The 27027-nt window shown below is 40.5% G+C and overlaps 1 protein-coding gene across 2 annotated transcripts in view; it reads left to right on the forward strand.

The window, feature by feature from the left end:
* Positions 1-26328, forward strand: part of cdh11 (cadherin 11, type 2, OB-cadherin (osteoblast)) — a 130684-nt gene extending 104356 nt beyond the window's left edge. For both annotated transcript variants that reach the window (XM_088001544.1, XM_088001545.1), the window contains 9 exons: positions 1359-1546; positions 13727-13840; positions 13999-14138; positions 14308-14441; positions 16822-16943; positions 17056-17173; positions 21605-21856; positions 23055-23206; positions 23295-26328. In XM_088001544.1, coding sequence (XP_087857670.1) covers positions 1359-1546; positions 13727-13840; positions 13999-14138; positions 14308-14441; positions 16822-16943; positions 17056-17173; positions 21605-21856; positions 23055-23206; positions 23295-23660 — 1586 coding nt within the window. In that variant the 3' untranslated portion in view covers positions 23661-26328. The remainder of the gene's footprint in view (positions 1-1358; positions 1547-13726; positions 13841-13998; positions 14139-14307; positions 14442-16821; positions 16944-17055; positions 17174-21604; positions 21857-23054; positions 23207-23294) is intronic.
* Positions 26329-27027: the final 699 nt, after the last annotated feature.

Genomic DNA, 27027 nt, shown 5'->3' on the forward strand with positions numbered 1-27027 from the left:
CCTCACATATCCTTACGAAAAAAGTTTGAGAACTGCATAAAAAGTCACACACTTTTTCCCGATGAATATTCATCCAAAAAATTTAGCATATTTCTCCCAATGTGGGATTTGGATGTAAATGTTGGTACTGTATGCGCTGCGCTACACTTTTCGCCTGTAGCCAGGTACGCCAAGTCGGCTGTGTGTTCTGTCATACAATGTTTAAATCAACTGCCACAAGCCACTGAAGTTAAGCTACTTAGGACAAGCAAGGATATGACAGGGGAAGAGCAAGAGGAAAAGGGCAAGGACGAGGAAGCAGGAGGGTGGTGGGGGCAAGCATGAAATGAGCTTTTACCCAGAAGAGAACTGAGGAGGGGAGAGGAAGGCAGAGGAGAAATAGGCCAAAAGGGGGAGGAGAGGTGAGGATGACTGAAAAGATTTGAGAGACCAGAGAGGGCAAAGGCAAATGAGAGATGAAGACGAGGTGAGAAGGGGTGGAGGGGGACATTAGCAGGACAGAGTCAATCAACATGAAGGGAAGTTTAAACGGCAGGAACAGGGAGGGAGATGAAAGGTTAAGAGGGATTAGGTGAGGATCGATGCAGATGTGGCAAAGAAAAAGTAAAGCGCTTGAGGGTATCTGGTGGGGATTCCAGCCGGATGGGTCCAGGCCCGGGAATGATTCTGTTTTTTTCCACATGCACACGCTTAGTCGCCTCATGACCAAGGAAATTTCATGACTCGAATGATTTGCTCAACCTGGGCAAGCGGGATAAACACGCTAATGATGTACAAGTCAAAATGATAAGTTCTCTCGGAAAGGCAGGTGGAGATGAGGGAGAAAAAAACAACAGAAAAGGGATGATGGGCACAGAGAAAAGAAAGGGAATTATACGACAGGAGGAACAGAGGTGGAGGAAAAATGTCAGGAAGAAAGGAAGAAAACCTCTGGGTAGGGCAGAAGGAGGAGGCGGGACGGGAAGATGAGAAATGGAAGATAAGGAAGGATAAAGGAAGGCATATGGTCCTCCTGCTTGCATCCTGAAAATCAGGAGTCTGTGCCTTTACCCATGCGCGCATACACACACACACACACACGCATACACACACACACACACACACACACACACCTGACACCACAGGAGATATTAATATCCTTTGGGCCATATGAGGCAGATGGTATATTTCGTGTTAATCCCTTGCTGCCCTCCAAAGCTGACCCTGCCACAGCCAGTAAACATGCTGACAGCCGGCCAGGAATTCTCCAAAGGTGTTGAATACCAAAACAAGCCGTGACTACGAGATAACACGGCTGGCCTTCATCGGCAAGTACATTTTCTGATTCTTTGTTTTCTTCTTCTTCTTTACCCCACCAGGTGTGTATACCATGTCGGTGTCAGAGGACAAGGTGGCAGGAGAGGAGGTGGGCCGTCTTAAGGCCAAAGACCCTGACATGGGAGACAACGGACTTGTGAACTATCGCCTCATAGATGGAGATGGGATGAGCATGTTTGAGCTGTCCACCAACTCAGAGACCAGAGAGGCAGTTATCAAACTGAAGAAGGTAAGGGATAAGAGGGAGGACCAGAATGAGACTTTCTGCCGTCTTCTTCACACATAAAACCGTTTAGCTGTGAGATTGCTGTGGATTGCTAGACAGTTTAGAAAAGTCTGGAATTAGATGTAACTTTTCTAGGTCCATGTTCTCTTCCATAATCTGAGTTATTAATCTCTCCATCCATTTGGGCAGCACCATGTATTGTGAATGAATCATCATCAAAATATCATTATGCACAATAGTTTTATCACAACAGAGTGTTTGGAGTGCAATAAATGTTGACCAATACATGGGTTCCCAAACTTTTCCATGCCATGGCCCCCCAAACATCATTAACTTCTTGCCATGGACCCCCTTTGTGGACCCACAGACAAGACTACAAAATATTTCAAGAAACATCAACTAGAATGATTTTTATTCAATATTCCATAATTATGCTGCATCACACCTTCTGACTTCAGATGGTCATGAGTTCTATGGCAGAAACCTTTATTATCAGATAATATATTATGACTTTATTACCAGATAGTACAATTGTTCAACACAACACACTTTTGATTATAAGAAATGATGTCATATTTTACATTAATCATATATAAATATATGAATATATAAAAAAATTCATCCCAAAGTCCTTATGGTTTTTTGCAGCAGAGGGATGCTGGATTATTCCTTTGGTCTTTTTCTTGTCATAAACTTTTCCATTTCTTGCTTGCTGTGCTGGCTTGTAGAGCAAAGCAGCTTGAGGAATTTGACTGGTAGCCAATCAGAAATAACACTTAAATCAATTATTTTAACTTATATTTTAGAAAACGAAATGATTGACAAATGAAAAACATAAATGATGATGAAAATTTTAAGAATAAAAAAAACTATGGGATTCTGTTTTTTTTATTTGCATGTTTTTTCTCATCTTCCATCCCACAGCACCCCCTGGCAGCCCTCCAAGGGATTGTAGTCCAAATGTTGAAAACATAAGACTTCTGAAGTTGTTTTTTACATGCTGATGCACATTTAGCCAGTAGGACAGAGTCTCGCAGCAGCAAAAGCTCAAACTAGACACAACTGGTGTCACTAAAAAATGCTAAAGTCACACAGAGTAGGAAGCGTGTATATATACCTGTCACAATAACAAATTTTGCAGTAAACGATAATATTGTCATCTTGTGACCATTTTCAACTAATATAATGGTAACGGCATAATAATGCAAGTTTTCCCTTCCAAATACTAATAAACTACTTTGGACAGAAGAATCAACACTGGAACTGGAAGTTATTGTAGATTATCAATATAAAACAACAACCAGAAACAAGAAATGAAAAGGCAATCAAATCCACACACAACCAAAACCGTAAAAAAAAATGTATTATGAAGTCTCTGTACACAATATTGCCCTTTAAAAAAATATTATTACTGAGCTCATTTTAATTTATCATGCGATTATTTACATATTGGGACAAGCTGAAGCACATAAAGACAAGAAAGAAAAATATACTGCACCTGATATCATCATTGCAATATTTACTGCTATGGTGCAGCCTGTCAATCCATCCATCAAACCATTCATTCATTCATTCATTCATTCATTCATTCATTCATTCATTCATTCATCCATCTTTTATTAAGACTAACAATTGGCAAACAAATGTCAGAGTACTCTGAAAATTTGAGTCTGGAAGTAAAGTTTGGAATTTTGTCATGAAAAACCTAAATGATGTGTCCATTTCATGATTCCAGCTGTAAAGTTAATATTTTTCTCAAACAAAAAATCCCAACTTGAGAGAATTAAACCTCAGTCAGCAAAGGTGAGGGAAAAGTCCAACCCTGTCTGGTGACTAGGAAGAGAATAGCAAATATATTAGAGCTACTTTCAAAAATACACATTGACCTTTTATTTTTATTTTTTTATTTTTTTGCTGACTGCAATGCTGCCTACACTAGCAAAATGATCAATAAAGTTTCTTTCTAGTGCTGAATGAGAAAGCACAAAGCAGCAGAAGCCGGCTGTTCTCAGATTGTGGTTTCAAAAACGAGGCTCTGTTTCTGCTCTCAGAGACCTGAAAGCATCTGTGCATTTAAACTGTAATTTATTGACAACTTGTACTTCGAAGTGACTACAAAGATCTTGTAATAGTGAGCTGTGTGGTAGAAAAATACTGTAACTCATCTGAGAAGTCTTTATCTGTCTTGCTGAATTGAGTGCGGGTTCAATGCTGTTGCTTATTGTTTCTATGTTGAGAGAGTGGAGAGTTTTCAGTTCTTTATATAAGATGTACTTGAGTTAACTCAATATATTAAACATTCTTTCTCCTACCTTTCATTTTAAAAGTCACATTCATACAGCATCTGGAATTTGAAGAAAAATTGCCACATATCAGTTTGTCAATGTAGCTTCAATAACGGTTAAGGTCTAGATAACCTAAGTACTGTTTTGGTAACTAAAATACTTTAAGGTTTGGGTTGAAATTATAATATATTTATTCAGGTTGTTGTTGCTCTTTTTTCTTTTCAGTTGTACAATTCAACTAATCAACTTTTTTTTGTTGTTGTTGACTGAACAAAAATATATTAAAAAGTTTCAAATTTGCAATCATGGAATTGAACCCAAGCACACACTGGGAAGTGGTAGTCTTTGCTCGAAGGTGAAGATTTATTACATAGAATGCTCTTCCAAATGAAAAAGGAACACAAAGAGCTGCATGACTTCTGCCAGAAAGGTAACAGTGAACCAGAGAGGATCTAACAGGAAAGATGGACTGGAAGGAGCTCATGGTGAGATAAGGAAAATCATCTGTGGCTTGGGAAACAAGTTGAGATGATCAACAAATTATAGTGCAGCTGAGTGCGGACTTGAACAGAGGGGCTGGGGAAAATATGTAATCAAAAGAAAAGTGAACAGAGTGATACGTATACAAACACCAAAAAAATTAGAATGTCAAGCAGTTTGGAACGGGTTCCAGGCCCAACCTGGCAACGCCGCTGCTAGCCGTGTCCCTTCCTGCTCTCCATATGTGTAAGTTTGTTTATTTCTTTGTTCGTCCCTCTCTCCCTTCCTCCTTCTAATTACACCTTAGTTTAATTAAGGAATATTTTTATGATGTATTCAATTCAATTTGTTTCATTTATATAGCTCCATTTCACAAGAATGTCGCATCGTGGCACTTTATGAAAATATAATTTCAATTCAGTCACATGCATTCCAATTGATCCTAGCTATCAAACAGTACAGTATGTACAATTAATTATTCAAAGTATTTGAATATCTACTTTATATTTATCAGGATGTCCATTTATGGCAGCCACAGTATTTGTGGTTAGCTGTGTTTCCTCCCCAGACAGTCGTGACGTTGCTCAGAAGCGCAGTGAGCCCCACTTTGTATTCTCTGATGGTGTGGGAAAATCTTTTGCTGCAATAATCGATTCCAGTCGTCCTCATGTTTTTTTTCTTTTTTCTTCTTCTTCCATGCCGCTTCACAACCTTCTGCATGAGCGATCCATTTTCAGCTCTGTGCTGAAGCCAGGCTTTGAGAGCGCTCAGAGCTGAGGGCTCTCCTCCCAGCCATGACACCAGTAGTACGCGGGGAAATGAGTTAGTGATAATAATGAATAATGCTCCTTTCTCCTCTATCAACAACTATAATTACTCCGCCCTGGAGCAATACAGGTAACTCATAAATAAGGCATAAGCCAACAGTAGAGGGCTGTGACAGAACGGTGCATATCTAAAATTCAGATTACTCTCCTGTAACTGAATGTAAAAAAAAAAGAAATAAAAAAAATTGAATGAAAGTTTTATTCTTTTTTTTAAAGATCCATTCAAAAATCACCAAAATAATCTGAATGCAAATCATGCAATTACATCAAAATGAAGGGCTAATATGTGTGTGTGTGTCTCTGTGTGTGTGGTTGACAATGCATCCAGCTCACCAGACACACAGCAAGGATTTATTTATTTACTGTAAACACAGGAACTGGATAGTGTTTAAAAAGATAGACTTTAGGAGTAATATCACGGTGTTCTGTGCACTGGGAGGTCTTGTACTGCAAGATCTTATTATACTGTATACAGTGTGCAGGTGAGGCTGTCAATGTTTTTTTATTTTTTTGCCAAACTTACAGAGAAATCTTCTCATAATATACAACATTTTTCTTAAAATCTAAGCCTCAGGTCATTTTCACAATGTCCATCATTGCTGGGATCCTCCAAGGATTTGTGTTTGGAGTCGTTGTGTTCACAATGTGAAAGAATAGACACTGGGTATGTAAAATGGGATCCATTACCATACCAAAGTTAGGGGCAGCTTCATCTTTCATATACCTTTTGGTTTTTGTTGGAGGGACAGGCATAACTGCTGGTTGAAAATGTACAGTAAAACCTCCACAGATATATTGGTCAAAATAGTCTTGAATGTTGAATCCAAGTACATAGAAAACCATGTTGTGTTTGACTTACAGAAACTCTCATAAATGTATGAGAAAAAATTATCCTTTTGTCCTAACCACTGGGGTATGTTATCTTTGAAGACACTGCATAGGACAGGGGTGGGCAATCCTGGTCCTGGAGGTCCGATGTCCTGCAGCTCTTAATGTCTCCCTGGTCCAACACACTTGAATCCAACAGCTGAATCTCCTCCTCAGTGCAGTCAGGTTCTCCAGAGTCCTGCTAACAACCTCATTATTTGACTCAGGTGTGTTGAAGTAGAGACACACCTATAAGTTGCAGGAGACCCTCCAGGCCTGGAGTTACCCACCCCTGGCATAGGACCTGTTCCCACTGCGCTCACTACTTTCGTATTTCCTCTGTGAGATTCTTGTACTCTTGGAATCATTGTCTGTAAATACATAATGATTCCATTATGCTCTTTATCTGCTGCTACATTATCTGGTTGGATGTCCACCCCCTGTTTGTAAAGTCTGGATCCAGATCCCACAGAATGTTAATGTTATCATGCTCAACACCCCTCCCACTCTGACTGTGGGATGTCCCACCCTACCTGGGCACAGATGCTCCTGTAAACTATTTTAACCACTTTATCAGAATGTTCAGTGTATGTTTTCCCTGCTGTTTAAGGGACATATTTGCACATGCTCCATCTCAGGTTCTGAATGATGCAGTAGACAATGGTCTTTTTTTTTTTTTTTGCTCCAGTTCAGGCAGACTGGAGGTGGAATGTGGAACCAGGGTGACGATAACAGGAGAACTGAGCCAAGAACAATAAAACCAGGGAGCTGAAGTACTTTGTGATTAAGTGACAAAAAAACGAGGGGAAAATAATTAAAGGAACACAGAGCAATTGTGGCAAATAAAAGTAGGTACTTGAGGAAAGGTGTAGATTCAAGATGATGGGATTCTGTCATGAAGATAACCTCTGCGCTCCATCCCACATCGTCTGATTGACAACCTTCAATCAAAGGATGATTAGTCTCCTCTGCCTGAAGAAAACTAATCAGAGGAGTACAGAACAATTGGAGTGGATATAAGTTGGTATCTGAGGAAAGGTGTAGACATGGGAGGAGGGATCCTGTCATGAAGAGATTGTTGAACAAGACAGGGGGCGATGGTGAGGTTGAGGATGCTGAAGACTGACCTGTGTACAATGGAGATAATCTTGTTGATGATGTTGAATAGGGTGCTGTTGAAGTTAGCACACTGGGAGGAGAGAATGATGGCTGCACTGCACTGGACATGTCTATGGAGGCAGAACAGAGAGAGTAGCTAAGTTCCACTGGATCTGGAAGTACATTAAAAAAAAAAAACTTTGCTACAGCAGTTAGTGTCACTGCTTCAGGTAGTCTAGATGCTACAGCTGCTGACTTGGAAGCTAGTGCTTCTGATGATGAGAAACCTGAGGGATTTATGCTAGTAACAGGTAGTTTTTGGTAACGGCCCCTTTTTTGAGAACCTACTTCGCTGGGGTTCCAAGTGTACCGAGTGGGGTTGAAAAAGCAATGCCAGAAAACTGTCAGCAACTGACTAGAGGTTGAAGTCACTGGTTGCGTCCTACAGTCTCCTGTACTTAGAGTGTTTTGTCTGGTCGCCTGCAATCCCTTTCTGGCTCTCTCCTGTTTTGAGTGATACAGAAAGTCACAGGCACACCAAACTGTTGTTATGTACAGATCACCTCACACTGATTTTTAATGTGAGGTGCTGGCTACTTCTGTAGCCAGCAGCCCAGAGCTGTTCCTCAATTGTTGTGGAAATCCGCCTCAGCTGTGTAGGGTCGAGTTGAGATGTGGTATAGAGGTACTAGAGGGAAATGGCCATAAGGGTCAAATGATCTTTGGTAACCCAAAGAAGTTTTTTATCTCTATCTTTTATGCTGCCCATTGTCAGTTTTAATGTCTTGACCTTAAATGTTGGAGCAGGCATTAAAGCAGAGGTTCCCAAACTGTGGGGCGCGCCCCCTACGGGGGGTGCCGTGTCATTGCAGGGGGGGCGCGGGAAGCCGTCTGGATGAAAAAAAAAACATGAACACTGTATGCACTGGGTTTTTACCTTAGAATGGCCATTCCTCTGTCAATTTGATACAGTAGGGTCTTACACACTTCCCGTATTTGTGTCGTCTGTCACTTTTATCAGCAGTTAAAACTGTTTAATCTGTTGTTAACATGTTGTAACCTGTTTTTCCGAGCCGCCTTTAAACGCAACATGAGCGCTACGACGCTTGCGCTGGGTTTCCACCTGTGAAGGAGACCTGCTGCTGCTGGGCGGAGCTACAGGTGTGTTAGAGTCACGGCAGCAAAACGCAAAGAACTTTTCACAGTTTTTCCTCCAAACTAACCGACTGAGTTGAGTAAAGCTGCTGGATGCAGGTAATGTTAGCTAAAAGATGACTAGCTAATGTCAATACAGAACCTTAAGCTTAATAAGTACCTTGTAAGCTACCGATGTTGGTGTCTATTTTCAGTTACGTACATTCATTTTGCCCCCAAAAAAGTCGATGCCCCCCCCTCCCCCGTCACACGTGTCGTTTCAACCAGACAGCCATTTGTAATCCATAGGGGGGGGCGCAGAAAATGTTTGGAAACCACTGGATTAAAGTTTGAAGTCCTCTGGTCCTCTGCTGATTGGTTAGCTAGTTCAGGGAGGCCATCTGCAACATACCCTGACCTTTGAGTTGTTATATAGTAAATTTATCTTGATTTGGTCAGTGAGATCTTACTGATGGTGATTTGAAGACAGCGCTGGATCATAAACAGATCTGTCGAAACTGCCACACATCAGCCCATTACTGCAGTTCTTTGTGTCTCTTGGAATAATAGCTCATTAGCCTGATCCTGATTAAAAGTGTGTAAGTGCAGAATGAGATGATCACACCCACCTCTGCTGCTCCACACTCCATCCCCCCTCATTTGATCTGATGACGCCATTTTTACTTGAAAGTACGCAGGGGAGAGTGTGCATGCATGCATGTGAAATTATTGGGTCTTGATTCGTCTCAGGGGAAATCAAAACCTTTTGTGCCCTGAAGGTATCGTCACATGAAATTAAAAGCAAGCGCATACCTTCACACATGCACACACACATACGACCACATGCATGCACTTCCACCTATACACACTTTCAAATCAGCATCAAGAGTAGCCTTCACTAATCTCTATTCTCTCCTCCTCAAAGACAGACACACGGGGATGAGCTTTAATCAGCTATTCTCTTTCAACTGTGTCCTGACGAAAGCAGTCCACAGAATATTAAGGAGCAGCGTGTGTATGTGTGCTGCAGAAAGCAATAGGGAGAAGGAGGGGTATTATTGTGAATATTATTATCATTATATCAGACTGATTATAGAAAGAGGGAGAGAATAAAGAGAGGGTGGTGATAAAAAGAGAGGGAGGCAGGGACAGAAATGAGAAAATGAAAGAAGTGGGTCACATCTATTCTTCAACTGTACCTGTCATCATGGTATTAAACATGTTTATCTGCAACTGGATGAGTGCGCAACAATCCATTCAGGGGAGGTGTTACTTTCTGATAATGTGTTAGATCACATAGAACACGGTGGACTTTATTCCCTCGGAGTTGTAATCTTGATTGGATTCGGGATCTTTTATGAATGATAAACAGGATTACCTGCCTCCAGCACATATTAATGTGCCTTATTTAGCCATCCAGGTTGCAGAACTCAGAACCTCTGGCTCTAAATTTGTTCATGAGTCCTCACTCGTTAATGGGTTTGGGTCTGTGGAGCTAAAAGCTAGACAAACCCAAGACCAAAGATGATTTCAAGCATAATGCCAGTTTCAGAAAATGGCTTCTTGTTTCATTCAGATTCTTACAGTAACATTCTAAAGCGCTTTCCTTTTCGCATACAGTGGCTTTTTAGACACTTGTCACGAAATGTATTCACTTAAAGTGAGTGGAAATACTCATTATGTTGCCAAAAGTATTTGGTCACTCCATCAAATCATTGATTGAAGGCATTCCTACCTCTTCCATTGCCACAGTTGTGTAAAATTAATCTCTTAGGCATGAAGAATGCTACAAACATCCATTCATTGTCTAGGTTGGTACCTATCCCTAGTGGTACCAGCGCCAGGTGCACTCTGGACAATGACTTGTCCAGAGTTATTGGACTTTGGGCAATGACTCTGGACAATGACATAAGGACAAACAACTGTGCATGTACACACTCATACCTAGGAGCAATTCAGAGAGACCAACTAAGATAATAGTCATGTTCATGGACTGTGGAAGGAAGCTAGAGCACTAGAGAGAACCCATCCATTTACAGGGAGAACATGCAAACATCTGTGAAAGGGTTAGTTCCCCTCAGGAACTTGGCGAATTGCAGCATGAGGCGGTAACAGAGTACGCTATGATTACAGTTCTGAAATTCCCTGGCTTCTAAATGTTCGACAGTCAACTGTTGATGGTCTAACAACACTTATACTGCAGTTCAGTCTAGAAACGTGAAATTACGTAGTGGGTGGTGCAGCTGCACATAGTGTGCAAAGTTCATCAACTTTCTGTTGTTAACAGCTACACACTTCCAGACTTTGTGTGGCATTTAGTTTATCTTCAGCAGAGTCTACAGAGAGCTTCGTAAGGTCTCCTGAATAAGCTGTTGCACCTGACTCTTTAAAAGCAACAGGTGTGGTTCTCTAAAGCTTTCTGAACACCAGACTGGTGGGGATATGTTCTCCAGAGTGATGAAACATGCCACTATACAAAGTCTGGTTTTGGTAGCTACCAGGAGAACACATCTTGCCTGACTGAATGGTTTCAAGTGTGCATTACTGTGCAGAGTGTTCTCACTTTGTGGAAACAGTTAGGAAGGAGGCAGATGCTGTTCCACAGTGACAGTTCACCAATGCATAAAGCAAGATCCAAAAAAGCATTGATGAGCCATTTTGTAGTGGAAGAACCTCACTGGCCTTTATGGAGTCTTGACCTAAACCTTTAGAATCAAGTGGCAGCTTATAACATTCAGATCACAGTGTAATGTGTTTTATTCCCGAAAATACAAGCTGGCTTGTCCTTCCTTCCTTAATTCTTTCCTCGCTTCTTTACATCCCTTGTTCTGTCATCCCTCTATCGCCCTCTATGAGTCCTTCCTTAATCCTTTACCTCTGTCCTCCTTTCCATGTGTCCCTTATGAGTTCCTTTCTTGCATCCTTTCTCCTTCTTGTCTTTCTGTTCTTTCCTGTCTCCCCTCATTCTTCCATTCTTTTTCAATCCCTTTCATTGTCTTCGACCGTCATTCCTTTCTTGGATCACTCCTTCTTTTCAGTATCTGAGTGGTTTGCTGGTACCAGAACTGAAACCTCCCTATTGTAGATACATCTCCCAGAGACTTCCATTGTAGGAGAAGGTGATATCTGGCAGAGGACTCAAAGGGGATCCTCAGTGTGGAATTCAGTTAAATGGGCTCAGCTGGGGATCCATGGATAGCATCAATGGATGGGGCTGTAAACGTAATCCCATTACAGAAGCTATTGCATCACATTAACCATAATTTGATAATTAAATTAAAATTATGAAACCGCAGACAAAAAAAGCGCCAAACCATATGACTTGGCTGACAGATTAAACTTAAAAAATGTTGAGGTTTCTATTGAATTCCATGGTAAATATCAGATCCTACATCTAGAAAAGTGAACCTCAATTGCGCAGCACCTTAAATTGAATGATTTAGAGGCAAACAATGGATATGCTGCCATAAATTTAAAATATCTTCTAAGCTACTTCCAAATCTTCTGGGAATTTAGCAGAAATTGATTCTTACAGATTTGTTTGTTGGAAGAGAGAGACAAACAAGAACAGAAGTAACAGTAGAAGAAGGGGTGCCTCCAATACACCCAGAGTGTTTCCAACCAACATTGTTTCTTTGAATATTAAAAGCCCAATGATACAACTGAAAACAAGCAAGACAGACCTAAAGTAAAATCTACAAATGCTTCCAGGCCTCAGCACCTCAAAGAAAAGACACCATCAATGTTCATCAATGTTTTAAACAGACATAGAAAATTTAGCAAGTTGTTCATTTTGCTGAAATGTATTTCTCTAATCAAGGATGGAGGCAAAATATTTAATGTACTTATATCTGTTTTAACTTTCTCTCATGATGGGCAAAATATTTAAACATTGCCTGCCTGGAGTTTAAAAAGTTCTAAATCATTAAACTCTGGGCAGGCAGACTGAAAGGGCAAGATGTAGAGCTGCTGCTTTTATGGGAAACTGTTTATGTAAAATAAGTAAAATAACTTTATAACCAGAATAGAATAGAACCACTTATCATGGTTAGAGCCAATGACACAGAACTTCTTTGTGTCCAAGAGCTTAATGTAAATGTGACAATAATCAATCCTAGTCCACCTCATTTGCTTTTGGCGCTCATCTTAAAATCTGGTTGAAGATGGTTTGAATTTCTTCCTTCTGCATCCATAAAGCCTGCTTTTTAGAACTGATGAACAAAAGCTACAAAGAGAACAAATCAGAACCGACATGACGGAGCTACTCCAAATCAGCGTTTACCAAAAACACAGGAGCCCTGGTGTAAAAGAGCACACCTGCTCTAGGATGTATCCTGTTCAGCATCACCATTTGGAGGTGGAATAGCGTCTATGTCTTTGTGGCAAAGGATCGTTGTTTAAGACCAAACAATAACACCCAAAAGAGTGTCACTTTCTATGATTACAACTGCATATGAGGTTGCTGCCAAGTGCTGCTGGCGAAGCACGCTGCCTTGCAATCTTAGCAGAGAGCACCTCTTGGGTATTGCATCATACGGTAACTGCCAGAACAATTGTTGACTTAGAAGTTTTCCCTGCAGCAGTGTAGACTCTGCACATCAGGAGAGAGGATCATTAGAGGCGTAACATCCACTGTGCCTTTTAGCCAAGGGTCATTGCTTTGTAATTGCAGTGCAACTTTTTTGATATGACTAGATGAGAATGTGATGTGTAAGGAAAATATGCGCACAATGGGGGAAAAGAAAAAGCCCCCTCAGGGCACAAATTGATTCTGCATCAAGGATACTGTATGTAAAAAGTGAAGTGATCCTGACTTCTATGTGAATAAATTCAGCACCTCAGAGGTTTCTTGGAGTTTACTGATATATCAACTGATATATTGGCAAGCTGTGTATAAAAAGTGGATGATTAATACACCGGTCTCCACTGTCAAGGTGTAACTGATTAAATTCCGCCTAATTCTGCAGGCGGAAACGGCCCGTCGTGGTCCTGCTTCGTCTCTCGGTGACGGAAAGCGTTTCTGTTCCTCCTCATCACGCAGCATCCCAGACTCCCAGACCTCATCCTGGCTCATTAGAAACACACCACTGTTGTTTTTCATCTGATGATGAAAGCAGCCAGAACAGAAACAATCCAATGATTCATTCACTTCCAGAAATAATCCTGTCATATGATGCCATATCATACACCAGGAACAGTTTTAAAATCAAAGTCTCTATTTGGGTTACTGGGTTTTTCTTTTTCTTTTTTTTTTCTTTTTTTGGTTGTTGGGTTCTTAACAGAAGCTCCTTCGGTTTATTCATGTGGCAACAGCTCCCCCTACCTGAACATGAAAGCTCAGCACTGATCATTCATGCAGTTTGCAACATCTACGCAGCTTCTGCAGGGGATGGATCATAGTTCTGTTCTTTGGAATAAACAACAATATTGTATGTATTTGCAGCAATAATAATAATAATAATAATAAAAATCCATTGTCTCTACTTTCTCAGCAAGTGGACTTTGAGACGAAGAGGTCCTACACATTGAAGGTGGAGGGGTCCAACCCACACATAGACCCTCGATTTCTCGCTTGGGGACCTTACAAGGATGAAGCCACAATCAAGGTAGTTTTGTGTGTGAAAAGGAGCAGAAAAGTCAATAATGCATGCATTTCATTGGGTGCACGGTGTGCCTAGGAGAGCGAGGCGTGCATATTTATTTGCCGGTTTAATAGAGCAAACATCACAGGAGCCCTTCAGCGATTGTTTGTGTTGGTCTGCAGGTATCGGTGGAGGACGCAGATGAGCCTCCCGTTTTCATAGCCTCTAGTTACACTTTCGAGGTGGAGGAGAACGCGCCTCGAGGCACCCCGGTGGGACGGGTTCACGCCAAGGACACGGATGTTGCCAACAATCCTGTCAGGTAACAATAAAACAATGTGTGACCATGCACAAAGACACTCAGATCAGAGCACATAGATATCTGTCTAACCTAAAAATTGAGATTATGGTGTGACATAAAACATACGCCAAGTGGTAAAGTTAATGAACATGGTGAGTCTTGTGTTATACAACATGCTTTCTACAAACAGATACATGATTCCTCGGTACACGGATGTCGATCAGTTCTTCGGCATCTCAGAAGACGGAATGATCATCACGAACAGACCGCTGGACCGAGAAACACAACCCTGGCACAACATTTCAGTTTCAGCTACAGAGATTGGTATGCATACCAAAGCAAACACGTCAAATCATCAAACCTTAACCCAACAAAACAATATTTATCCTTGAACTTAAGGGCCAACATGTTGGTACAATGTCTCTGTCACTGTGCTGACTCTATGCCACGACGACTTAATAGGGTTCTGAAGGCAAAAGAACAGAATAATTCCAGTCCTTTGCCTTCAGAACTTACATAATTCTTCAAGGTTGTAAAATCAAAGTTGACAGTTTGCATCATGATTTGAGGCTGAGAAAGGACTTAAATACCGAACAAACTGAGGTAGAATCAAAGTCCTTTAGGTAGAAATACTGCCCATTAATGTGGGAACTGTTATAAATCTGTCTTGAAACTCTTTGAAGCCTACCATTATAAAGTGAAAAAAAGATTAATTATGTTTTTTTGAAAGACTGCTGTATGTAGTTTTTCAAATACAGCTTTTGGCTAAATTAGTACCATTAGTATTTTGACTTTATTTTTGTTTTTTGTGAAATGAGACAAAAAACCATAAAAGGGTTAAATTAAATAAGAACTAAAGCATTCGCACATTTTAAGATGTTTCTATAGATCAACGATTTGATGTTACGCAAATATCTGATTTTGAGAAGAAGCACATTGTTGGCATTAACAGTGTCAATGCTAAGTGGTGCAGGAATCCCTTATTAGTAAAGGGAAAGTAAAAAAGTATATAAAGGAAAACTAAAGAAAATCAGTTAGATTTGTCCACCCACAGACACTTGGAAGATTTTTCTTCTTGGTTTTAAGGCCAGAAATCTTCACAGGCCACCGTGGCCCCACCCTGGTATTCTGTGGCCAGGGCTCAAGCTAGCAGAGCGCCATGTGGTTTCCCTGTGGCGTGCTCGACGCCAGACGGACAGATGGAAACGGACTAGTCGCCCACAAAGTTAGAAGCATTGCAGGCTATGCTAACCACATTTAGGCACTGGGAAGCTTAAATAAACGACCAGTAATTACAGGGTAGTGGAAAACATACGCTGACAAGTTCAGCAAATATGTACATTTCTACAACACAGAAATACTTCCCATCCTTTTTTCTTCTGTTTGATATTCGTAATTTGTCACATTTGCTTATCAAGACAAACTTGGTGTTGATGAATATAAACAGTTTCTTACCAAAGTATTCATTCCTTTCATCTTTTTGACATGATTGTGACATTTTGTTGCACTGCAACCACAAATATCTGTGTATTTTATCTGGATTTAGATATAGTCTAAGTAAATAGCTGATAAGTGAAAGGAAAACAACATCGTTTTCAGATGTTTTTCAATTTAAATACATTTTTCCAATTTTTAATTTACATTTTTTTTCATACTTCTTAATTGTTCCGTTTTATGGAAAAATTAAGAAAGAACATGTAGTTTATAGCCTAAAGATAACATTTAAAAAAAAACTAAATAGAAAATGATTCCTTGTGTCATTAGTGTTGTTCTGTTCTGGACACTATGCTAATATATATTATAGAAAAAATAGACAAAAATGATACAACTAGTGTTTCTTAAAACTATTTCTTAGTTCTTTATATTTTTTGGCCAACATGGACTTGGTGTTGGTCCATCACATAGATAACCAGCAGTGGACTCCTGGTACTCACAGGTGTTAGGGACCACAGCCTACAGCTGAAGTCCGTGAATACTTTAGGCCCCCCTCTAAAAACACTTGGAGTTGAATATTTGAATATTTTAAACATCAATATACCTTAATCATTAATATTTACAGTGGAAATCATTTTAACATTACAGCAGAAGCTAGCATCCCCTGTCTAACTTAACTCTGCTCTTAAGGGTGCAGCCTGTTTGTTGCAAGGAAAATGAATGCTGCTCCTGGATTGACTGCTTTGCCCACTCCAGCTGATAGTGTATTAATTAATGTTGTGCCTACTTATTTCATCTTCCAAAGCTGCCTTTTACTTCAAATATTAGAATATTTTAGATATAATATGCAAATTTTCCACAAATAATTTTGAGTTGCATTCCACAGAAAAATCCCTGACTAAGAGAATCGGTGAATATTAAGCAGAGAATAGTCAGGGGTCCACTGTACATTAAGGTTTGTAGTTGCACCATGAAAATATGTTCAGATTTCAAGGGGAATTCGTTGACATATTACTGTAAATAGATATGAGTCAGTGCGCGGTAGACAGAAGAAATAATTAGCTGCTTGTTGCACTCTTAGAATTCTAAGAGGTTGTCTGATTGACAGACAATCTTGCAAGAAAACAATATTTTCCCTCAATGCCAAGAATAGATTTCTAAACACAATCACAGATTCAAGAACAGAAGGTTTTCTCACTTCTATGTGTTTGACTCTGCTTTATATATGCCTGGTAGCAACAGGGTGCTGATTATTTTATGTGCAACACAGGCGGTCACCACCAAGACACCAAAGTGAGAGTTAACATCAAAGTGAAAGACGTCAACGATAATTCCCCAGAGTTTGCCACAAACAACGAAGTCCACATGTGTGAAAATGTGGCGCCAGGCAAGGTACGCTCATCGGCACCAGACAGTGCAGAGAACACCTCAGCATTGAAAGGCATAAACACTCGGTGACTGTTTTGTATCAACGTGTAGTCTCCTTCTGACTGTTTCGATGCAGGTTATCGAAACAGTCAGCGCTGTGGACAAAGACGAGATGGCTCACCGGCAACACTTCACTTTCAGCCTTGCTCCCGAAGTCGCCCACAACCAGAACTTCTCACTCAAAGACAACCGAGGTAAATCAATTTAGAAACTGATTTCTTTATTTTTCTTGCTCCAACACTTTATTTTTGCAGTCAGCCTTCCTGTTTCTTCCTCTGCAGTCTCTTATTCAACACCTTCCCCCCTCCTTCACCCAAATTAGATCAAAGCACGACCAGATGGAGGCTTACAGTGCCTCGTAGAAATAAGCAGGTGCTCTGAATTTTTCTCCCGCACACTCATGAATGCGCACATGTCCTGCGGGCCATATTAATTGTGGTGGGGTCTCTGTCCGTCTGTACGTGTATCTTTGGGGGGCCGACTGATTGAATTAGGTTTTGTGAGAGCTGTGAGAGACAAAATAGAAAGGGAAATGAGAGTTAAGGGAAGTGGAGAAGACAACGGATAAGAGAGGAAATGTCATGGGAAGAGAGCCTTGTGTGTAAAAACATGTTTTACCTGTGAGCTTTTGAAGTCTTTGAATGTGTCATGGTTGTTGGTGCCTCATTGGGCTTGTCTGAGTATTTCAAAGCCGCTCATATTCTGGGATTTTCTAGACTGTGGGTTTTACAAAGATATGGAAACAAAAAATACACTCAAGCAGCTGTTGGGCGGACAGAAATATGTCACTGAAGGACAATTTTAGAAAGCTAGGCTCAACAAACCTTAAGGCAGTTTGGCTACAGCAGCAGAAAACCCAACAGGTGCCACTGCTATCAGCTAAGTACACCAAACTGAGACCAAAGTCTGTACTAGCTCATCAAGGTCAGACAATAACGGATTAGAAAACAGTTGTCTATGACAATGAGACTTCATTTCATCTATTACACTGAGAGTGTAAGATCAGAATTTGGCGTAAACAATATGAAAGCTGCCCTGAATCAATGAAACAGGCTGGTTGTGTTGGTAGTGTAATGGTATGTTAGATATTTTCTTGACACCATTACACTATTACATTACGGATATGGAACCGGCAAGTCTGCAATAACTGTAATAAAAACAAGTTCCTTATAGATTGTGAATGCAAATGGTGTAGATTTATTTTTCTGCTATGCAAAAACACGCTGGCTATTAACAGTCTGTGTATTGCAGATGTGTGTGGTAGGCTAAGGGAGTCCAGAATCTCTGCAAAGGCCTGGGTGTGGTTGTAAAGACTCCAACACACCCAAGCGTACTAGTAAAGTTTGATGAGCTAGTTGGGTGCCCCGCCCCGTTTCTGGTTCGCCAACTCGCAGCTAGTTCCATTTCCCACCTAGCTGTTTACTGTGTGACACCAAGTAAGCGTAAAAATTTACCTTTGCGAGGATGTGTTCTGCGGATGTCACAATGAGTCCACCTGGAGTTTGCCTGGACCTCTGTGGACTGAAGTATGCCTTAAGTATGTGTACCAAAGATGGCACACTTCTTTCTACAACTGGTGTACCGAAGCAGCCTAAATGGGGATGGTTTTAACCCTTCCATGGTCTTACCGTGACATTTTAGGAGGAGCGCAGATTGGGGGTGTCCCATCAGAACGTCACTTCCCGAAACCACACAAAACAATTTAGTGCAACATGGTAAAAAGCTCTCGGATCCAATGAACCCCATCTGTTGAAACTGTCGGAGGGTTAAAAGCACTATTTGTGTTATCACAATAAATACCGCTGAATATCATGATAAAATTTGAAGCGCATATCGCCCACCTCTATACTCTTCCTCTGACCCTGAAACTATGGACTGACCTAGCAGCAATTCACTGCTGGACCAGAGGAAAGAACTCTGTTTGTCAGGACATGGAAACAGACCCTTGGATAACAGCGGCCAATCAAAGCATTGAGAGCGCCATGTTCACCTCTGGAGTTTAGTTTGACTTTTAATAAGTGTAACTTGAAACAGAAGAATAGCGGTGTTGCCTGGTGTAAAGGTACAGTGGGTCCCTCTTATACGGAGTCCTTGACGCAGGTGTTCAGGGTTTGATTCCTGACCTTGGCACCTTTTCCTGCATGTCTTCTCCCTCTCTCTCTCTGCCCATTTCCCATCTTATCTGTTGCAAATAAAGGCCACTGGTCCCAGAAAAGCCTTAGAAAAATAAAAGTCATACTAGCATCAGAGGACCTCAAGCTGTTTCTTATTTTCCAGCTGGTTATATCGTCTCACAGATTAAGCAGGTAAAACGCTTAGAGCTGCTTTAACAGCTGATTATTTTTCACTGGTTCCATAAACACTATTTTCGACTCAGCTCATTAACACTGTTAGTCCTTTAGTGGTTTTAATTAATCTTACTCCAACAGTTGTGTTCAACTTCAGCTTCAGATCACCAGATTGGATCTGTGTGGCGTTCACAAACACCACGTTTTGATGAAACCTGTTTTAATACATTAAGGTGGTGATATCAGGGAACTACTTGAATAGATGCTGGGATAAGTACCGATAATCAGACTTTTGCAGTTGAACTGTTTTAATGCGCTATGATCCTTCATGGAAACAGAAGGAGCTGGTTCTTTTACAGTGGAGACCTGGCTTTAAGACTGGAAGCACTTTGGTGGCAAGCTGTAATTGTGGGTTTGCATGAGGCTGATCGTTGCCCAGCATGTGTGGTGCACTCTTTGCAGTTGAGAGAGAGATGACACGACATATGTACGTGCCATCTTAAACCCACTAATTCCAGAATCAGATCAGTGGGATGTGAGCTTTTGTGGCAAAGCAGTTTTACTGCTGGACCAGGGGAGGAGCAGCTGGTCCCCAGCCGGTTCCCAGCTGGTCCAGTCAAAGAGGCTCCCACTCCTGTTCAACTAAACCTTTCTCCACTGCACTCTAAAGTTCTTCTTTTAGATTATACTGCAGAGAGAGAGCTTACAAAACACATTTAGAAATGATCGTCTTAATATTTCCAGAGTAATTTAGAAGCTGTTTTAACCTGCAGGGTTTGTTGGTTCCCGCTTGTATTTATGACCTCTGACCTTACAGCACTATTTATGAATAGTGCTGTAAATGCGCTACAAACTCTGTTTCAAGCAGGATTTATAGATACCAACTAGTGATATTTCAGAATCCAATAGCTTTTATGAACAAGGGTCACAACCAACTATAAATACTGATGGTATTTATACGGAACAACTGTAGTGACCCCAGTTCTCTAATCTTGATTATTAGAATAATCAAGATTAAAGGAAGATGATATTATAAGAATTGTTTTTTATAACTGTTCCTTCTGGCCCATCAGGTTTTTGGCACTAAAACAAAACCAGCTGGAACCTTCAGCTGTTGAAACAGGAAGATTTGGTGCTGATGGACACAAGTACAGATGGGATTTAAAAAAGAAGAACGAAAAATTAAAAGTTGACAGCAAAATATCATTTTTGCTTAGGAAACAAGAAAACCCATCACTTCAGGTTGATGAGTAAAATTATAGGTAATTCCCATGATGCAAAAAATATAGTATGTAGTTTATTCATTTCCATGACACAGAAACCCTTCACATTCATTCTTTTTTCAAATGAAATCCGCAGGTTGTTTCAAAATAATGAAAGCACGAATAAGAATACAATATTTAAACCAGGAGGATTATGAAAAATCAGCTTATTAAACTTTATATCTTGTTCCCACCTCAGCTTCTCAGACTAGCAGCAGCAATTAGCAATCACCTGGTGGAACTGGGCATCTACTGAGCTCCATAGAACAGCTGTAAACGGCACCATGGAGGAGCATCACTGTGATGAAGGGGAGGAGGTTCTTAAAGAGACACAGCCCCAATTTCAAGGCATCAGAAATGACTATGATTTATTTTTAAATCGTATTTTATATATACAGCATTTCCATAACATCTGAAGGCAACATAGTAATTTGATTGTGCTGTACAATGGCACTTTGTGCCAGAAATATTGTACATACCTCCCCTGCTATAAAATTCTTAGTTTGTGCATTTTTTTTCTTCCACTCTTTTATTATATTACTTTTCTTATATTATTTTCATATTACTGAAATAAAATGTGAAAATCTTCAGATTAAGTCTTCATTTTCAGTGCAGGTACATCTCTCTAGATCAGTGTTTCTCCCCCCTGCTCAGCATGTTTTAGATGAGCCTCTGTTCCAGAACAGCTGTGATTGCATGACCATCAGGTGCTCCAGAAGCCTGTTAATCACCCAGAGATACAATTCAGGTGAGGCAGAAGGGAAACACCTAAAATATGCAGGACAGGGGGGAGGAGGACCACGGTGGAGAAACACTGATCTAGGGTATCTGTTAACTGTCTTGATTTTGAAAAAAAAACTCTCTTAGCACTATTTACAGTTTGTCCCGTCAGAAATAAACTGTTTGGAAAGTTTTCACTCTGCACTTCAAACCCTGGCATTCAGGCATTTCAACCACTTGAGCTGCTGAGCAGATATGGGAAGGAAATCACTTTCCTTCTTTTCCTTAAGTGCACATGTTTGTGTCACTTACTGTTATTTAGCCAGCTCACCTGCATGTCTTCTCTCCTCTACAGACAGCACAGCCAGCATCTATGTGCTCCGCAAAGGCTTCAGCCGACTGACCCAGGATGTCTTCTACCTTCCCATTGAAATAAACGACAATGGCTTCCCCTCCATGAGCAGCACCAACACCCTGACCATCAGAGTCTGCTCCTGCGACAGCAAAGACTCCATCCTCTCCTGTAACGTGGAGCCCTATGTCCTGCCTGCTGGCCTCAGCACCGGTGCTCTGATTGCAATTCTAGCCTGCATTGTCATTTTGCTCGGTAAGAAACCAAAAAAATACATACCAAATTGAACTATGTTGGACATCTAAGGGTGATTACATTGAATTTTATTTGGGGATGACAGTATAAAAGGGGCGAACTATAAAAGCACACCATATGTTTTAGGTTATTTACTCTGTAAATAAATAATCATTGAGACAGTTATTAAATCTCTGGCATTGCTTTAAAATTTATTCTAAAATGATCGTTTTAACAGTTTTGCACTAAACTTTATTGGGTCACAAAGGTTTGTTATTTCAGCGGACATACCAAATCATCCAGGGAAAAAATGTGCAGAGTGTTTTTTTAGAGCATATCAACACGCAGCTCAGGCAGCTGAAATACCTCAGCGCAGTCAGTGTGTCCGCTCGTCCTGAATAAGTCTTAAGTTCATAACCTTAAGTACATTAACACAGGTCTCGAGTCTTGCTGCGACAGGATTATTTGGTCTCATATTCTTGTGTTATTATCCAACTTGATTTAGTTGGTCGATAACTTTTTGACTTAATGTCATTGACAGTTTCGCCCTTAACTCCTTTCCCCACATGGTGGTGGCAGCATTATTTTGTGAGAATGCAGGTGGTGAAATACAATACAAATACAATCCAGTCCTGCAGGAAAACTTGGCAGAAGGTGGTGGGATGAGGAAATTCAACTGTTAAAGATTTTATAAAACCAATCAGTTCACAGGTACCCACTACTTTGGGTTTGTGGATCTTGGTGTCATTAGATCGTACTAATCAGTCTGAGCAAACCAAATCTTACTTTGGTTCTATTATTACTTATTTTTTCATCACTATATCATACTCGTATCTTCTGATCACAAATCCAAAACCTCAAAGACAACTTGGAAGTGTGTTTGCAGATGAAATCATTTCATCTTCCTGGTCTTCGCTGACTGATTTAGGATACATCATCCTCATTAGAGCTGAGATAGAGATATGATGCCACGCTCTAAGATTAGCAGGATGCATCCGAAAACCTTCAAAAGACATATTTGAAAATTACAAGCAATTAAATGGGTATGTGTGCATCACAGTAGTATAAATATGAATTAGTCTTTAATGGGCCTTCCCAAAGGGTATGCCAATTATCCACACTCATTGCAGTGCAGCGTTTACTCATTTGCTGCTCGGATTTGAAAGACATATCCAATGCCAAAACAGGCTGTTTAATGTGGTGTTTTGCTTTCTGGCAGCCATTGTGGTTCTGTTTGTCGCGCTGAGGCGTCAGAAGAAGGAGCCACTGATAGTGTTTGAGGAGGAGGACATCAGAGAGAATATCATTACATATGATGACGAAGGAGGCGGTGAGGAAGACACAGAGGCCTTCGACATCGCGACACTGCAGGTAAGGAAGAGTTGCTCCAGCAATAAGATGTCTTCCCCGTCTTTCTGTCGATGTTTGTATGTTATTACCGCTTCCCTGTTTCACCCAGAACCCAGACGGTGCCAACGGTTTCCTGCCAAGGAAAGACATCAAACCGGAACTCCAGTACCCCATCAGGCCTGGAGTGGGTCGCCCGGCACCCAACAGCGTCGATGTGGATGACTTCATCAAGACTCGGATCGCGGAGGCCGATGGCGACCCCACGGCGCCGCCCTACGACTCCATCCAGATCTACGGTTACGAGGGCAGGGGATCGCTGGCCGGTTCGCTGAGCTCGCTCGAGTCGGTCACGACGGAGTCCGACTTGGATTATGACTATCTGCAGAGCTGGGGGCCAAGGTTCAGGAAGCTAGCCGATCTGTACGGGACGAAAGACTGCTCGGTTCTCGACGAGGACGACGGCGAGGACTCTTAACAGCGGTCTTTCCGGTGGAGGACGACCCCTTGATTTCAGATTCATTGATTCCATGAGGATGCGCTGACTGAGGGTTCATTCACGTTCCAGTTATAACCAACTAGTTCATGCCAATCTAAACATTAACAGCTCCTCCCTTCCGCATGGCGGTTCCCCCAGGATGGTTGGGTAGAGGGACGCTGACTTGAACCCCTGCCCTTTCTTTTTCTTAAATCTCTTCTGTATCTTCTATGGTTCATTTTTTCCACTGTTTCTATAGACTTGAGCTTTGCAGGGCTGAGAGTTCTGTCACCAGTTTGTCTGTTTAAGAGAAAATTTGATGGGAACCATGTTAGTGTGCCATGTTGGATATAGCATATACTTCTGTGGACTAGATTCATGTACTTCCTCACAGGTGGCAGCCAGGGAGATATTTTATTCTCTTAACAGCTCCCTTAGCTGCGGGGCATATTGCATTCTGTTTCTCTCTTAAAGCAGACGAGGAAGAGCAAGAAAAAAAGTGTGTTATGGGGTCTGACAACTTGCCTGCAACCAGATGAAATCTGAAGAAGTTTAACATGCTGTTCTGTCGGCTGAAAGCAGCAGGTACCACAGATCAGATGAGTTGACCGACTCCGGGTTGTTGATACTCTGAAGATGAGCAGAGCATCTTCACAGTATGGTGGCCTTATAATAATTCAACAACAACTCTAGGGGTTAGCACACACGAAAACCAGAGACTGAAGGTCGAGACCACTAGCTTTGGTAGCTGCACCAACACGTGGGCTGTAGGAGTATCCGTGATAGTGCTTCACAAGTATCACCCATTTTTTTTCTACTCCCAAACAGAAATGAACTGAAAAAGTATCTCCATTTCCAAACTGTGGATTTTTTTTCCCTTAGTGATTGAGTCTTCTCTAAGAAGAGAAGACATTTCTATTCCACAGACCTGGTTTGTCCAAACTCCTGCCATCAGCAATTGTTTCCCATTTTGACCTGAGCAGACCAACGAATGATCACCGCCATATTCCCAGTCCACCAGTGATGACGATGGGTAAAAATCTGTGAGCTCTAAAAATCGCCTTAAACTTAAACAGAAACTCTTGCAACCCAGTGCATTCTCTCTTTTTTTCCCTTTTTTAAGTTCTTTTTTTTTTACTTGAAGAGTATATTCAGAAAGCAAACTCTTCTGCTTGTTTAGTGTGTACAGAGCAACATGTGGACATATGACGAATCACTCTGAGGGTACAACCTGCGCCTCGGCCGCTCTTAAACAAGGATGTGCTGTTGATTTGTTAGCCCAGCAAAGTAAATGTAAACTTTTTCACCCCCTCCACATTCCTAGTGGCTGTCGAAAGTTAACACACCTCTAGTAAAATGTCGTGCTCTTGTGGTGTTAAAAAAAAATGAGACCTTTATTATTGAACCCTTAGAATCCAACTAAAAACAAGGTGTGAATAAGTGGATACAGCCTTAAGCTTATACTCAGTTGAACCAACTTTTGATTGAATTTCACCATTTAGAATTCTTTGGTATGATTTTATCAGAAAACCACATTTTGTTTCCACAACATTTTCTCTCTCTACTTTGGAAAACTTTCCAAATCGCACAAATTCTAAGAACTTTCTTGTCCACAAAAGGTGAGGGCTGTCGAATTTAAGCTGAAGTAAAATTTTACATAATGGCTAATAACCATGGTGTGCTTTGGTTTATCACTAATGTCTTTGTTTTTTCCTGTCTTCTCCTCACTGATACCTTTGCCTAATTAGATACTTCTTTTTCTGTAAGATCTTTGTAAAACTTACCTAAAATATGCTAATTAGCAAATGTCAGGAAGATTTAGCAAAGTCTCATTGTGTGCATCACAGAAATCTGGCACTTTAACGGGGGTGTGAACACTTCCAGAGCAGTAGTGTGTTGCCTGCAACATATGTTGCATCAACATGTGTTGATTTTAAGCATAAATTGTGGGGCAAGAGGGGGTGACGGAATCCTGGAAAGGTTGACACCCGAACATCCTTTTTAAGAGTGTGTGTTTTTGTTCACCTTCTTTTTAATGTTATATTATTATTACTGTTGTTTTCTATTATTATTGTTATTGTTATCATCATCATTATTATTACAGTAAGAGTTACTTCATTGGCTGCAGCTACAAAGGAACAAACTGATGTTTAACTGTATGCAGACGACACTTGAGTGTTCTTACTGTTTAATGAACTCACACCAAATAAAAGATCATTTGTTTTTCTTTTCTTTGGAAAGTTGTAAGAAATTCCCTGCCTAAAGTTAAATATCAACTTTGATTATTATTCTTTGCCTGCGCAGACACAATATTTTCTTCCTTTCTTATTTTATTCTTTGTATTTCACATTGTTCATTCCATTATTTTGCATTTCTTGGTTCTTTCTCCCTGTTCCTGAGGAAAAACTAGCAATCTGTGTTTGTTGCAGTGAGAGAACGCCTCGTTTTTAATTCTCTGTCAAGTTTTATGGTACAGATTTGTACAATTTTAAAAGTTATTATTTTAGTATACATTCAGAATATTCCAGTATTACAACAAAAACATAAGAAGGTTTAAAAAAAAAAAGTTACATCACACTTATATTTTCAGAACATTGTATTGTTGCTTTACTATGTGCTTCAATCTGAGAAGCAGAAAAAATTTGAAATAAATGCTCTTTTTATAACATTTTTATGGAGGGTGTGTGGTAGTTAATTTTTTAGCAGTTTGTTTAACAACACCGCGTTAGGACTCCGTGGGCTGGAACCATTGGAATCAATAGAGAACTGTATGGTTTTATGACTCAGGAAAACCCAACCTCCAGTGACTTCAATTCCAGATTCCAAGTTATTTATTAAAGAGAAAGAACGTCAACATAGAAAGCAGTGTTTGGATACAAAAAAAAAATTGAATTTTAGATTCCAATAGAAGAGGGAAAATAGAAGCTAATAATCAAATCCACTGGATTTATCTTGTGACCAACATCATGTTAGTGAATATTTTGACAGTTGGTAGGAAGCATACAACGCTGTTAACTCAGGTGTTCTACCCAGGAGGGGACATAAAATCAGATTCTCAGTCCAAAAAAATAAAAGAAACTGCAAAAGTTCAAGAGCTAAAATAGCTCAGTTTCCATTAATCATAAAATTACACAAATTGAAATTACGTAGATGAATTTGCTTAATGGGAACATGCCACTTGAAAAAAACTTGCGTTTCTCAATAAAACGTTTTGCTGTAGGAAGAGGTGATTTTTCAGCAATATGGAAATAGATGTATTTTGCAAAACTGCAACTGAAACACTTTTTTGCATCACACAGATCACATAATCAACAGGCAGATGTTACTACTGGCAGAAATGACGAAAAAGACAGGAGGATAATGGCTT

Source organism: Poecilia mexicana, unplaced genomic scaffold, assembly GCF_051168715.1.
Source record: "Poecilia mexicana isolate PSO_F unplaced genomic scaffold, ASM5116871v1 scaffold_20, whole genome shotgun sequence".
In the NCBI taxonomy this organism is placed as follows: Eukaryota; Metazoa; Chordata; class Actinopteri; order Cyprinodontiformes; family Poeciliidae; genus Poecilia; species Poecilia mexicana.